The sequence below is a fragment of the Trichomycterus rosablanca genome, chromosome 21, assembly GCF_030014385.1.
Source record: "Trichomycterus rosablanca isolate fTriRos1 chromosome 21, fTriRos1.hap1, whole genome shotgun sequence".
NCBI classification, from domain to species: Eukaryota; Metazoa; Chordata; class Actinopteri; order Siluriformes; family Trichomycteridae; genus Trichomycterus; species Trichomycterus rosablanca.
Window position 1 is genome coordinate 2,710,001 of NC_086008.1, and position 16,156 is coordinate 2,726,156.

The window sequence follows — 16,156 nt, forward strand, 5'->3', positions numbered from 1 at the left end:
CACAGGTTTCCGTCAGAACCACCTCGGGGTAAAACAACAGAAGATGTAGTTAATAAATACAGGTACTTACATAGCATTTTATTGTGCTTTACGACAAATTTAAATAAATTAAAATCCCACAAAAATAAATAAAAACCCACAAAACAGAAGAAAGACCAATGCAGCTGTGCGTCTTAAGGTTTTTTAAAGAGCTTCTTAGACCCATTGAGTCTAATATTTAAGGGCAAACTGTTTCATAATAAAAACACAAAGCACCTTTTGTTTCCGCTTGGTTCTAGGGAATACTAAGAACTCTTGGCTGGTGGACCACAGGGTCTTAGCATTCGTATATGTTCCAACAACTCTGGTATCCTAAACGCTACATGTGGCTGATGCAGTGATGCCAATACTGGTGTAACATGGAGCCATGATGATTTAAAAGCATGAATAATTTTCTCTGTGTCATGAAATGAAAGTATTTTTATAATTTTTTAAATGATCTATTTCTCAGTTGGAATTAACATACCTGTTATGAGCTTATTTTTGGCACAAGCATTAAGAAATGTATTTAATTGATTTTTGAATTCACACACACATTTAACACACTCGTATCCTGTAAGGGGGGAAGCTACACCACTCTGTGATATTTGCCAAATACCTTTTTCAATCAAACTTATACAGACCGAATGCCCTAACTACTTATGAGAACGATAATGTTTAGCAATACCAAAAACTATGGAGACATTTTTAACCAAGACAAAGTAGAAACAATCCTCAAAATCTTGAAATAAATTGGTCTACAGGAATGCATATAAAACAACATACTAAACCAACGCTTGACAAGAACTATAGACTGATATAAAAATGACCCTTTCCTGGCGTGAATATAATCATTGTGTATACATGACGTAAAACATCTAAATAAATAAATAAATATTCTTGAAGTCAGCAAACCAAGATTCTTCCTAACAACATTTGAGAGGCCAAAATCAGCATTTCTGTTTTTCCCTTCATTCAACTTGAGGAAATTACAAGCCAGCCAGACCTTAATAGCTTGAATACAATTTATTAGATTATGTAATATAAAGTGGGATGCAGTTAGTAATTGTATAGCCACAGAGTGCATCCATAGGATAGAACAACAAGACAGTTAGTTAGGTCCTGACTGCCTGGTCCTAGGGCAGTTGTAGCCTAGTGGTTAAAATACTTGACTAGTAATTGAAAGGTCACTGGTTCCCACTGTTGGGCCCTTGAGCAAGGCCCTTAACCCTCAATTGCTTAGAAAATATACTGTCACAGTACTGTAACTTGCTTTGGATAAAAGTGTCCACTCAATGCTAAAAATGTAAATGTCCTGATTTCTCCGAGAGCGGGTTGGGTTTGGTTTGACAGTTAAAGGATTTTAAGTGTCAATAGAGGAACTAAATTAGGGAAATTATAAACAAGAACCTGAACTTCTTAGTTCTACTGGGTTTTAAAGAAGTCCTTCTGTATAGCTATAAGTAAACTAGAAGTTAACATCAACTTGACCTTTCTTCTACTGTTCAGCCCCCTGTAGCTCCACACACTTTCAAACCTACTTCCTTACTCTGACCTTTCCACTGACCTTTATTTGCACTGCACCAACCTTCTATCAAATCATTTGCAGTTCTGAAACAGTGCATGATGTTAATCTGTTTCGTTTGATGGTGCTATAAAGCAGTCACAGTCGGTGTAGTGTAAAGAGGCTGAGCAGGAAGCTGCTTGGGTCAGGCTGTTTCCTACCAGACTACCAGGCTGTGGAGACTGATCTCGCTCTATAAAAATATCTATGGTTAACACGGCTTGCTGCCTGTGGTGCGCAAACATACCGCCGTGAAACAGTTCAGTCTGCAAGAGACGTCTGAACTACGTGTTGCTTTTTTCCCTCTCTGTCCTGTGCTGTTTACTGCCAGTGAGGTCCAAAAGTGTGATACCAGGCAACGGGAGTCCGGAGTCTAAACGGATTGATGCGAGAAGGTCGATGGAGAAACCTCTGAAGAAGGGCTGGCTGAAGAAACAGAGGTCTATTGTGAAGAACTGGAAGATGTGCTACTTTGTGCTGAGGGGAAACCTGCTGACCTACCACAAGGACGACCGAGAGAACGCCATACAGGTAAGAAAGCAGAAATCTCAATCAGGTTTCTATGTTCTATATATTGCTATAGGTTTGTAGTCAGGGCTATAAGGTTAATGTACAGTTGTGAGACGGTCACTATGTACACCATACGGACAAAAGTATGTGGACTATGGGCATTAAAATGCATTCCTATGCATATAACAGCCGCTTTTAGGAAGCCTTTCCATAAGATTTTGGAGTGTGTCTTGTCGAATGTCTGCCCATTCAGTTAAAATAATCGTTTTGATATCAAATGAACAATCCCAAAGGTGTCTTGATGTTTTTTTGATCTGCGAGTGCTGCAGACCATGAGGCCGAACACGAACATGACTTACAAATTAGAGATTCCAATGATTTATACAGATAGCCAACAAATAATGTATAGTTGATGAGTAATTAATGTATATGTATATAAAAACTGATCATTAATCATTTTATTGAGAGCGGAGATTTGATAAGCAACAGAGACGCTGCCCACAGCTTATTTTGTAGGAGCAAGCGTAGGTGTTCGATTGACTGAAATGAATCATAAAATTCTATTAATTAATTCGAGGATCTATTAATAATGTCAATCTTTTAAATCATGAAATATGTTTATTATATTAAACTACACACAGATTCAAGTATAATATTATGTATAATATATAGAAAATTACGAAGATATTTTGCATATATGCATCACGCCACACTGTCCATTTTATCAGCTCCACTTACCATATAGAAGCACTTTGTAGTTCTACAATTACTGACTGTAGTCCATCTGTTTCTCTAGATATCTTTTTAACCGGCTTTCACCCTGTTCTTCAATAGTCAGGACCCCCACAGAGTAGGAGTGACACTGACATGGTGGTGGTGTGTTAGTGTGTGTTGTGCTGGTATGAGTGGATCAGACACAGCAGTGCTGCTTGAGTTTTTAAACACCGTGTCCACTCACTGTGCACTCTATTAGACACTCCTACCTAGTCGGTCCACCTTGTAGATGTAAAGTCAGAGACGATCGCTCATCTATTGCTGCTGTTTGAGTCGGTCATCTTCTAGATCTTCATCAGTGGTCACAGGACGCTGCCCACGGGGCGCTGTTGGCTGGATATTTATATATATATATATATATATATATATATATATATATATATATATATATATATATATATATATATACAGTGTATCACAAAAGTGAGTACACCCCTCACATTTCTGCAAATATTTCATTATATCTTTTCATGGGACAACACTATAGACATGAACCTTGGATATAATTTAGAGTAGTCAGTGTACAGCTTGTATAGCAGTGTAGATTTACTGTCTTCTGAAAATAACTCAACACACAACCATTAATGTCTAAATAGCTGGCAACATAAGTGAGTACACCCCACAGTGAACATGTCCAAATTGTGCCCAAATGTGTCGTTGTCCCTCCCTGGTGTCATGTGTCAAGGTCCCAGGTGTAAATGGGGAGCAGGGCTGTTAAATTTGGTGTTTTGGGTACAATTCTCTCATACTGGCCACTGGATATTCAACATGGCACCTCATGGCAAAGAACTCTCTAAGGATGTGAGAAATAGAATTGTTGCTCTCCACAAAGATGGCCTGAGCTATAAGAAGATTGCTAACACCCTGAAACTGAGCTACAGCATGGTGGCCAAGGTCATACAGCGGTTTTCCAGGACAGGTTCCACTCGGAACAGGCTTCGCCAGGGTCGACCAAAGAAGTTGAGTCCACGTGTTCGGCGTCATATCCAGAGGTTGGCTTTAAAAAATAGACACATGAGTGCTGCCAGCATTGCTGCAGAGGTTGAAGACGTGGGAGGTCAGTCTGTCAGTGCTCAGACCATACGCCGCACACTGCATCAACTCGGTCTGCATGGTCGTCATCCCAGAAGGAAGCTGACGCACAAGAAAGGCAGCCAACAGTTTGCTGAAGACAAGCAGTCCAAGAACATGGATTACTGGAATGCCCTGTGGTCTGACGAGACCAAGATAAACTTGTTTGGCTCAGATGGTGTCCAGCATGTGTGGCGGCGCCCTGGTGAGAAGTACCAAGACAACTGTATCTTGCCTACAGTCAAGCATGGTGGTGGTAGCATCATGGTCTTGGGCTGCATGAGTGTTGCTGGCACTGGGGAGCTGCAGTTCATTGAGGGTAACATGAATTCCAACATGTACTGTGACATTCTGAAACAGAGCATGATCCCCTGCCTTCGAAAACTGGGCCTCATGGCAGTTTTCCAACAGGATAACGACCCCAAACACAACCTCCAAGATGACAACTGCCTTGCTGAGGAAGCTGAAGGTAAAGGTGATGGACTAAACTCAATTGAGTACCTGTGGCGCATCCTCAAGTGGAAGGTGGAGGAGTTCAAGGTGTCTAACATCCACCAGCTCCGTGATGTCATCATGGAGGAGTGGAAGAGGATTCCAGTAGCAACCTGTGCAGCTCTGGTGAATTCCATGACCAGGAGGGTTAAGGCAGTGCTAATAATGGTGGTCACACAAAATATTGACACTTTGGGCACAATTTGGACATGTTCACTGTGGGGTGTACTCACTTATGTTGCCAGCCATTTATACATTAATGGCTGTGTGTTGAGTTATTTTCAGAAGACAGTAAATCTACACTGCTATACAAGTTGTACACTGACTACTCTAAGTTATATCCAAGTTTCATGTCTATAGTGTTGTCCCATGAAAAGATATAATAAAATATTTGCAGAAATGTGAGGGGTGTACTCACTTTTGTGATACACTGTATATATATATATGCTTCTATATGATAAGTGGAGCTGATAAAATGGACAGTGAGTGTAGAAACAAGGAGGTGGTTTTAATGTTATGGCTGATCGCTGTATGTATATATAAAATATCCAGCCAACAGCGCCCCGTGGGCAGCGTCCTGTGACCACTGATGAAGATCTAGAAGATGACCGACTCAAACAGCAGCAATAGATGAGCGATCGTCTCTGACTTTAATAAATAAATAATTAATAAATAAATATACACACGTCTATATGTACAGTGTATCAAAAAAGTGAGTACACCCCTCACATTTCTGCAAATATTTTATTATATCTTTTCATGGGACAACACTATAGAAATAAAACTTGGATATAAGTTAGAGTAGTCAGTGTACAACTTGTATAGCAGTGTAGATTTACTGTCTTCTGAAAATAACTCAACACACAGCCATTAATGTCTAAATAGCTGCAACATAAGTGAGTACACCCTACAGTGAACATGTCCAAATTTTGCCCAAAGTGTCAATATTTTGTGTGACCACCATTATTATCCAGCACTGCCTTAACCCTCCTGGGCATGGAATTCACCAGAGCTGCACAGGTTGCTACTGGAATCCTCTTCCACTCCTCCATGATGACATCACGGAGCTGGTGGATGTTAGACACCTTGAACTCCTCCACCTTCCACTTGAGGATGCGCCACAGGTGCTCAATTGGGTTTAGTCCATCACCTTTACCTTCAGCTTCCTCAGCAAGGCAGTTGTCATCTTGGAGGTTGTGTTTGGGGTCATTATCCTTCCAGTTTTCGAAGGGAGGGGATCATGCTCTGTTTCAGAATGTCACAGTACATGTTGGAATTCATGTTTCCCTCAATGAACTGCAGCTCCCCAGTGCCAGCAACACTCATGCAGCCCAAGACCATGATGCTACCACCACCATGCTTGACTGTAGGCAAGATACAGTTGTCTTGGTACTTCTCACCAGGGCGCCGCCACACATGCTGGACACCATCTGAGCCAAACAAGTTTATCTTGGTCTCGTCAGACCACAGGGCATTCCAGTAATCCATGTTCTTGGACTGCTTGTCTTTAGCAAACTGTTTGCGGGCTTTCTTGTGCGTCAGCTTCCTTCTGGGATGACGACCATGCAGACCGAGTTGATGCAGTGTGCGGCGTATGGTCTGAGCACTGACAGGCTGACCTCCCACGTCTTCAACCTCTGCAGCAATGCTGGCAGCACTCATGTGTCTATTTTTTAAAGCCAACCTCTGGATATGACGCCGAACACGTGGACTCAACTTCTTTGGTCGACCCTGGCGAAGCCTGTTCTGTCCTGGAAAACCGCTGTATGACCTTGGCCACCATGCTGTAGCTCAGTTTCAGGGTGTTAGCAATCTTCTTATAGCCCAGGCCATCTTTGTGGAGAGCAACAATTCTATTTCTCACATCCTCAGAGAGTTCTTTGCCATGAGGTGCCATGTTGAATATCCAGTGGCCAGTATGAGAGAATTGTACCCAAAACACCAAATTTAAAAGCCCTGCTCCCCATTTACACCTGGGACCTTGACACATGACACCAGGGAAGGACAACGACACATTTGGGCACAATTTGGACATGTTCACTGTGGGGTGTACTCACTTATGTTGCCAGCTATTTAGACATTAATGGCTGTGTGTTGAGTTATTTTCAGAAGACAGTAAATCTACACTGCTATACAAGCTGTACACTGACTACTCTAAGTTATATCCAAGTTTCATGTCTATAGTGTTGTCCCATGAAAAGATATAATGAAATATTTGCAGAAATGTGAGGGGTGTACTCACTTTTGTGATACACTGTATATGTATATACTGTGAGTGATGCAAGGCAGCATCATGTAAAGATAACTCAGTGCGTTCATGGCTGTTTAAAAGTGAGAGTGAAATTGCCTTTTAGTTTAGTTTAGTTTAGTTTAGTTTAGTTTGGGATCATAATTCTATAAAACCTCTCATTTTAGGGAACGATCCCCCTGTGGACAAGTCAAGTGAACGAACTGCAGTCCAACACTGATGACAAATTTATCTTCGAGATCATACCACGTAAGTCTTTTTTCTTTCCCTTCCACCCATTTCCTGAAGTTTAGTGTGCTGACCTAATTTAACCTTGTACCACTCACACACACACACACACACACACACACACACACAGAGAGAGTACAATTAATAAATAGTACTATATATAAATATTTCATTTTAGTAACACACACTGTACAGGACGGCAGGTCATCGCAGGGCCTTGCCAATCCCATTTCCTCAGACATAGCCAATCACGTATGTGTATAGATGCCTGACCGGCCGATAGCACCCCTGGGGATTCGAATCCTGGATCCCAGTAGTAGTGGGTTTGCATAATTTACCGATGCACCCAGAATATATATTTTTATCATGTTATAATCTATTTTGGATAATCCAGTTTGGAGCTTCTGTCATGGTCATGATGCTCCACTCAGCTAACATTCTGTCGGCCTTTCCTTTCTTAGACACCACCAGTTATTTCTGTTTGGTGCCCGTCCAGGCTGGCAGCACTGCCGGGACTCAAGACTCAACTGCTGCACTAATTGTGCTCCTTTATAAATCACACTTTCTATTTTCTTCATGACTTTCATATTAAATTCTGTAAAACCCCTGAACGGATGTCATGACTCCTCATTTTGGGAGGCACTGTTATGATTTAGAGACAGCAATACACAACACAACACAACACAACACAACACAACAATGCTTAATAAAAAGGCTTTTGTGTGGATGAATGCAACAAAATCCCCACAGTCACATTACAAACTGTGTGTGTGTGTGTGTGTGTGTGTGTGTGTGTAGGTAGTAACGGGGATCGGGAGCGTGATGGATGTGTTCTCATGGCCAGCAGTCAGAGTGAGATGGAGGAATGGGTGCGGTTAATCCGCAGGGCCATTGGAGCACAGGGCAGCGGAGGTACTACACACACACACACACACACACACACACACACACACACACACACTGGTGTAACTGGTGACAGAGTCAGAACTATTCATAATAACTTTTTAGGAACTTACCTCCCACTGAAGAGCTGAACTATTACACGTCCACATGTGGGGGTTGAATCACCGTGTCGTGGTTTGACATTTTTTACCATCTAAAGTCAAATCATTGTCTGATTATTGTCTGTCGAATGCACTACGACATCGTCACAGAGATTAATGCATGAATACATCCAAGATTACAAATATTTAGTCCAAACTCTCCCTGATGTCTCTTGATTCCAGAGTTCCTTGATGCTACACAGCATTAATAAGCACTAAGTATTTGGACACCTGACCAAGAGCTTGTTGGCCGTCCCCTGAGTGACCTCTACGTGATCTTTAGAACACGTACAACAGCCTATCTTCTAAAAAAGGGTTTAAATGGGACTTTGAAGTATGTCTGTGGGAATTTATGGCCATTGTAAGCTGTTGTGTCCATTCCAGAGCTGTTCAGTGAGGCTGAGGTCAGGACTCTGTGCAGGACACCAAGCTTTTCTTCATGTCTTTATTGAGCTTGCTTTGTGCTAAGGGGGAGGGACAGTCATGCTGGAACAGGAAAAAGGCCTTCCCTAAACTGTTGCTGCAAAGTTGGACGCATAAAACTTTCTTTATATAAGATTTATTACACATGCTGGCAATTAGTCTCTATGTCTCTTTGATGGGGGGTCGAAACCCTATGATGGATCGGCAAAGTCATGACTCCGGGGAAACCGGACCCACAGTGACCCTGTCCAGGATAAAGTGATATTAAAACATGACAATGAATAAACCATATATAGAAAATGCACTTGTTGAAAGTTTTGTACTTAAATATAGTGCAGTAACAGAGCTGATGTGGCTCAGTGAGACAATATTTGTGTTTCTGGATGACTGGTCAGTCATAATCACTGTATTTTCTATTTTCCTCCTGACAGTGTTTGGTAAAAGCCTGGTGGACATCATGGCCTACGAGAAGAAGCTCGGGCCTCGCTCTGTACCCATGCTGGTGGAGAAATGTGCCGAGTTTATTAAGGAGCACGGTCTGGACGAGGAGGGGATATTCCGCTTGCCGGGTCAGGAGAACCAGGTGAAACAGTTTAGAGAGGCCTTCGACGCCGGAGAGAGGCCGTCGTTCCCCAGGTAAACAGGAAATAGTGATCAAATGATCGAATAAATCAAAATGAGTTCCCCAGCAGGTAACTGCTACAACCTTTAGTGTTTACTGTTTAATATTTTAGCACATTTTACCAAACAGAGAAACACACTACACCTGCTGCATTCCTCCACCACACAGTCAGTTGTGTCTGCACCCTGTTCAGATGGCCCTGCTCCAAAATTGTGGGCTAGAGCATGACACCGCTGAGCCCCCCGAGCACCCTGTTCTAGTCATCACACTTACATTTACAGAATTTACCAGGCGCTTTGATTCAACCCAGCCTCACACTCTTAGTGGTGTGTGTGTGTGTGTGTGTGTGTGTGTGTGTGTGTGTACATCAGCACTGTAATGTGAGTGAATAATCCGACCCAGCCTCACATTTGGTGGTGGTGGTGTGTGTGTGTGTGTGTGTGTGTGTGTATGTGTGTATGTGCATCAGCACTGTAATGTGCGTGAATCTGCCGCTGACAGAGTAAAATACCTTTTAAGGTAGAGAATATTCACATCCTGTTTAGGAAACGAAACCATCGTTCAGTCAGCAAAGCTTCTTCGATTGTATCAAAACCAGAAAATGATCATCTCTGAAGTTCTGAGGAGACACAGAGACACTAGAGAGTGAGAACGATGCAGACATTTGTCTTTCAGTCGAGCTTCACATTCACACCCCTGATGTGTGGTTCAGCCACATCCTGTCCTAACTGAAGTGAAGCATTTATTATTACTAATCACACACAAACATTAATCTACTGCACAACCAGTTTAATCCCAGACACACCAGTTAGAAAATGTGTTCCATTAATTTTAACAGAATTCAAAATAATAATAACAACATGGAACTGCTTTGTTCGCTGCAGTGACACGGATGTCCACACGGTGGCATCATTACTCAAGCTGTACCTGCGGGAGCTGCCTGAGCCTGTGGTGCCCTGGACTCAGTATCAAGACTTTCTGGACAGCACACTGACCCTGGATACCACCACAGCCTCGGTAAGAAGCAGACTGGGTACTGTGGAAACATCTGTATCAAATTAATCATAGGAAATAACTGCAGCAGTTTGGGGAAGGTCCTGGAAGGTCATTGAACAAATCTGGTGTCAGCTCATTGATTGTGAGTCTAATCCAGGTATCACGGTCAGCATCATTGCAATGGGTACAAATTCACATAGACACACTCTAAACTCTTTTGGAAAGCCTGTGGTTTTGAAGTGGAACGTCCGACAGGCTCATAGTCAAGTGTCCACATACTTTTGGCCATGGTGTGTATTTCTACAAGCAAGCAAGGTGCTTATTTTATTTGCCTACAATTTAGTGTTTTAAAAGTAATAGAACCAGATTCATTGTGACTTTTTTTTTTAGATGCACTCTAAGTAAACAGAACAATTACCACAACAATTACCACAGACAGAGTAGGTCTGTGGTGATTTGTGCCTATTAAGTTTAGTGGTGCTGTGTGCAGGCCACACCAAAGATCTCGCTTTGTACGCATGGGCACAGTTCCCACAAAGTTTAAAGCATATCATTAATTTCATACATTAATTTAATCTGTTAGCAATCAGTGTGACTAAAACACCTGACCTCGATCATCAGGAGGGGTGTCCACACACTTTAGACCATATGAGACAAATCTGCGTTGTATATAAAGAGAGAAAAATAGATTAAAATTTTTTATTGTGAACGTAACCTGTTGCTTTATGTCTGTATGATTAACGTGATGCCGCAGGGTAAAGAGAAGCTGGAGAAACAGATCAGCCTGCTTCCAAAAGACAACTACAACCTCCTCAGTTACATCTGCAGGTCAGTGTCCATCCACGCAGATATCTGTGGCCTTCACACTGTTTCCCTTCCTGTCCCGCCTTCATTCAATTTAATTCAACTTTGCTGTCATTATGCTAGTACAGAGATGTGCAGTATGATGAAATGCTGATAGAGAATGAGGAATATTACGTTTTTAATGGTCTCACCAAGAAAATAATGTTTAAAAATGATTTCTTTGCATTTATTAGTTTCTTGGGGCTGTAGCAACGACAAACAGTAAATATTTTTGACTAGTGCACACAGTATTTTTAATGAGCCTCTACTGAACGGCTGAGATGATCACAAATGATTTTTCATATTGTTGATGTAAATGTTAGAAAGACTCTTTTTAAAATCATCTACCAATATTTTTGCGTTTAACACACGTCATGCAAAGTGTAGATACGACCCAAACACTCACTAACTCACTTTCTTAACCGCTTATCCAATTAGGGTCGCGGGGGGTGGGGGTTGGGGATTGCTGGAGCCTACCCCAACTTTTGGGTGATGGATTTATTCATGTTGGTGCACAGGTTCCTGTTCGAGGTGCAGCAGCACTCGAAGGTGAATAAGATGAGTGTGGAAAATCTGGCGACAGTGATGGGGGTGAACCTGTTCAAACCTCAGGTGGAGGACGCGTTCAGCATGATGAAGGGTGAGCGGATTAACTACCGAATGAATGTATCGTGTAGCACCCGGGCACCTGCTGCTTTTGTATAATCTCGAAGCCACGGTGGTCATTAAGCCATAATCACAAATTACGGTAACACTTTGAGCATGTCATGTGACTTGCCACATGAGTTTGTTTATTAGGATTTTAACGTCATGTTTTACACTTTGGTTACATTCATGACAGGAACGGTAGTTACTCATCACACAAGATTCATCAGTACACGAGTTTATATCAAACACAGTCATGGACAATTAGTCTCTCCAATTCACCTCACTTGCACGTCTTTGGACTGTGGGAGGAAACCGGAGCGCCCAGAGTAAACCCATGCAGACACGGGAAGAACATGCAAACTCCACACAGAAAGGACCCGCACCGCCCCACCTGGGGATTGAACCCAGGACCTTCTTGCTGGCGACAGTGCTACCTACTTAGCCACCGTGCGGCCCACTTGCCACATGAAAGATGGTCATGTGATCTGCAAACATCTTTGTTCTGAACATCCTTCTCTGTCATACCAACCTCCTACATGTCCTTCATCATCACATCCATAAACCTCCTCTCTGGCCTTCCTGTCCTCCTTATCCTTCTCTCCATAGAGCTCTCATCCCTCCACTGCACATGCTCAGACCGTCTCAATCTCTCCTCCTTAAAACACTCTAATAAACGCCTTTCAAATCCTGTCCATCCTCGTCACTCCCTACAGGAATCAACATCATCGCCAGCATCAGGAAACACATGAATAGAATAAACTATTAATTTCTAATGATTTAGTATCACTATTTTAACTATTTATTACAAGAGTTCTTCAAAAAGTTTCTGCACTTTTTAAAACTCAATTTATTAAGGGTTTCAAAAACAAATTCATCACGTTTCTACATCGCCGCCTTTCTGTGCATTTTTCCAGCATCGTACCAACTTTTTAATGCCATCAGCAAAGCATGTTTGTGGTTGAGCTCATAATCATGATGCGCCGCTGCTTTCACATCATCATCACATGAAAATCCTCTTCCCTTTAAAGCTTCTTTGAGCGTCCAAAAAGGTGGAAATCAGATGGAGCTAAATCCGGACTATAAGCGTCTCTCAGTCTCTCAGACACGACCGATTACTCCTCCTCCTACCCTCACCGCTTATAACCTAAATATAAAAGATCGGGTATCAATCGAACAAAAGCATTTTAGGTTTTGGGTCACTATCTGCAGTCTCTCTGAATCACACACATCTGTATTGTCACAGGTACTCCGATGATCCAGAAGGTGATGACGGTGATGATCAGGCATCATGAGCTGCTCTTCCCTTTATCTAAAGAAGCTGCTCCGTCTTCGGCCCCCAGCAAGAAGTTAAAGAGTAAAAAGTCCTCGAATCCTCGCAGTTTTGTGGGCTGGGAATCGGCCGAGGTAACACACGGGTTTCATTTCTTCTTCTGTTAAACTCTGACTGACCCATAAGTGCACAAACTGGTACTGTAATACGTACCACTACACCACTGGTTCATTACTAATCTGGGCTGTCTGAGACTAGGACGGACTAACAGGGCAGATCTAAGCTATTCACATTCATTCATTTATTCACTGTCTGTTTTACCACCACAGGAAACACCCCAGATAGATCGCCAGTCCATCACAGGACACACACACACCTAGAGTGCATGTCTTTGGACTTGTGGGAGGAAACCAGAGCCAGGGAGAACATGCAAATGCCCCCTCAGGGAATCAAACCCAGGCCTTTCTTGCTGTGAGGTGGCAGTGACCACCCACTGTGCCACCATGCTGCCCTGTTTGTGATTACACTGTTTTAAATGATCCAGACTGGGCACAGCTGGTAGATTAGGTGCTGGGCTCTGATCAGGTCTTTGCCTCTGGTTGCTGTCTGTTAAGAGTTTTGCATGTTCTTCCTGGGTACTCCGGGTGGTGCTGAACCCACTGCAACTATGACCAGGATAATGTAAACAATTGCTTGGTTCGTCAAGCATATATTTTATTGTTATTATTTAAAATGTTCATATCAACATACAGTATATATTATATTTAACAACTGCAGGGTTGTGGCAGGTCCAGTGGGTAGGAAACACTGGGTGCCAGGCAGGAATATCCTGGACAGGGCAAAGTGCCAATCCAGTGCAGAGAGGCCCCATATTGACAACTTGGTGTTTAATAGTCTTGTACTGAGCCAACACTGACCACAAGGTCACATGGACCGAGTGGTACATCTTCTATAAGTCTAATGCAAAGTTTGTGATCTTTTTTCCCCCAGTGCGAGATGTCCTCCCTGTCCGAGTCCCCAGAAGAAGAGGAACCAGAAGCATTTGAAAGCGAGAGGAGAGGGTCAGGGGTCACACTTTCCTCCTCACCCCCTCCATCCCCCTCATACGAGTGTCCAGCAGACGTTCAGAGCAGCGGTCCCAGGAAGCGCACCCAGACCCTACCCAGCATAAGCGGCGGGGTGAGACCGTCCCGAGAGCCGTCCTGGGACCGCTGGAGCCGCCTGCCAGAGTTCCTGGAGGAGAGGGACGAAAAGACGCTGTCTGAGGACATCTTTAAGATCCTGGACCTTCAGAAAGTCACACTGTTCCCTGAGAGACGGGGCAGCGAGGAGAAGGACGATCCGGAGCAGAAAAAGAGGAATAGTAACGGCGAGGTTAAACACACAGAGCCTCCGGAAACAAAAACGGAACCTCAAGCAAAGCCGAATGAGAAATCAGAGCAGAAAGTTCCGGTCAGGAACGAGGAGGCAGCGATGCAGGCGAGACCCAACGTCAGTATGAAGCAGGAGGACGCCACAACCAACCAACCGCAACTTCTCAACAGGTTTGATCAAAGTCTGATGTTGTTTTTAGTGAGAAACACTGAACATTTTTGCAGTACTTGATATTATTATTATTTTTTTTTTTTTACACGCTGTGAACTTTAAGGCAATGTTCCAATACTTACATTTACATTTGTTGCAGTTAGTGGACACTTTTATCCAAAGCAACTTCCAGTTATCAGTGTATACATCTCAAGCAATTGAGATTTAAGGGCCTCGCTCAGGGGGCCAACAGTGGCAATTTGGCGATGGCAACCTTATGATTACTAGTCTAGTACCTTAACCTCTGAGCTACCACAGTCCCTATACTTCTACTAAAAGTGCTATACAAACAAATTCGAATTGAATTGACTTTGTTTACATTAGGAATAGTTGGGCACTCGGGTGGTGCAGCAATCAGACGCCAAGCTAAACCACCACCACCGAGATCCAAGTTCGACTCTCAGCTGTGCTATCGACCGGCAGGGCAATTGTACAGACACGAACAGTAGGAACGGTCGAAGGGATTTGTCATTGCTGCTGCACTGGCGACCTCTGCTGGCTGGCGATGGTGCCTGCACAGAGGGGAATGCCGATGTGATACTGATCCCTGTGTACACCCGCAGTGTGCAGGTGTGTTGTCACCAAGGGCTTTATACTGATCAGGGTTGCTGTGGGTCAGGCACCCACCGGATACACCCTTGATACACTTGTACAGGGTGTTCAATTATGGCATGCACCTGGAGGAAGTCAACACAGTGACCAGAGGCAAGGCCCACTCCACAAGTTGTGCCATCATGCCATCTTAAATAAACAGTGTAGGAATTTTTGTATTTATACAGCTGTGTGTGTGTGGATCGCTATATGTGTGTGTATGTCTGGATTTTAACTCTGTGTGTGTGTGTGTGTAGCCTTCAACAGAGAAACAGTGAGCTGGAAGCATCCATAGCAGAGCTGCAGGCAGCGCTGGACGCCGAGAGACGCCGTAAATCAGCGCTGGAGGTTTTATTACGCAACGCCGAGCGCAGCAGAGACGAAGCTCTGAAACGGAACGAGCAGCTGGACCAAGAGCTCCAGAGGTTCATCAGTAAATCCAGACCGGTTTAAACACTCACACAAAGGAAAAGATCCGGGGCTTAATGACCACGGGACAGAGATCCAATCCACCCTTCAGAAATGACTGATATCGTATGGAAACTGTGTCGGCCCCACGGATGCACTGAATTTACTTTTTCATTCCAAATGTGGCGTTTACTAATGACTTTAATAATTTAATGCACAGTAATATATGTGAAACTAGATGAAGGTGAGTATTTCTATTTTGCATCGTTAAGTCTTGAATATATCATTCTCATTGGTAGAATTTGTACTTGAGTAGTAATTAAACATAACCCAGTGTTCGCACCGGCAGCCTCACGTCGTCCGATCGAACGCTGGTCAGTATTAGACGTTCACCACTGCTTATCACACTTTCACTCCCTTTATACAGTACGTCTGATCTTCTTTAAATTCGATTCTTAGCCTCACACAGCAGATTGTAAGGAACCAAATTGTTTGGTGTATTCGTACTGTGGTCACTTCTGTGTCGGAGGAAACAAAGCACAGCCAGTTTGCTGCTCCCAACATGGATATTCCACAATCCATCATGCCAGTTTGCTTAATTTCATGCACCTTGTTTTTAAAAAATCACAGATTTTATGGATTTTTAAACAAAAGAACCTCATTTTATGCCAGTCATTAAATTATACCATAAACTGAATGATAGAATAAATAGAAGCTACAACATACAACACAGCTACCTTAATAGTTGATTGTAAACCTAGAACATCCAGCGACGGTGCAAGGCTTCATGTTCTGTCTCAGATACGTCTACAGAATTGCTTGT

General features: G+C 43.0%; 1 protein-coding gene across 1 annotated transcript in view; it reads left to right on the forward strand.

Moving 5' to 3' along the window:
- The window catches only part of arhgap25 (Rho GTPase activating protein 25), a 24,183-nt gene extending 8,610 nt beyond the window's left edge, over positions 1-15,573 (forward strand). The window contains exons 2-11 of the mRNA XM_063017976.1: positions 1,914-2,113; positions 6,845-6,926; positions 7,704-7,817; positions 8,803-9,007; positions 9,878-10,010; positions 10,744-10,817; positions 11,351-11,472; positions 12,724-12,884; positions 13,741-14,294; positions 15,183-15,573. Of these exons, the coding sequence (XP_062874046.1) occupies positions 1,914-2,113; positions 6,845-6,926; positions 7,704-7,817; positions 8,803-9,007; positions 9,878-10,010; positions 10,744-10,817; positions 11,351-11,472; positions 12,724-12,884; positions 13,741-14,294; positions 15,183-15,378 (1,841 nt within the window). The 3' untranslated portion in view covers positions 15,379-15,573. The remainder of the gene's footprint in view (positions 1-1,913; positions 2,114-6,844; positions 6,927-7,703; positions 7,818-8,802; positions 9,008-9,877; positions 10,011-10,743; positions 10,818-11,350; positions 11,473-12,723; positions 12,885-13,740; positions 14,295-15,182) is intronic.
- Positions 15,574-16,156: the final 583 nt, after the last annotated feature.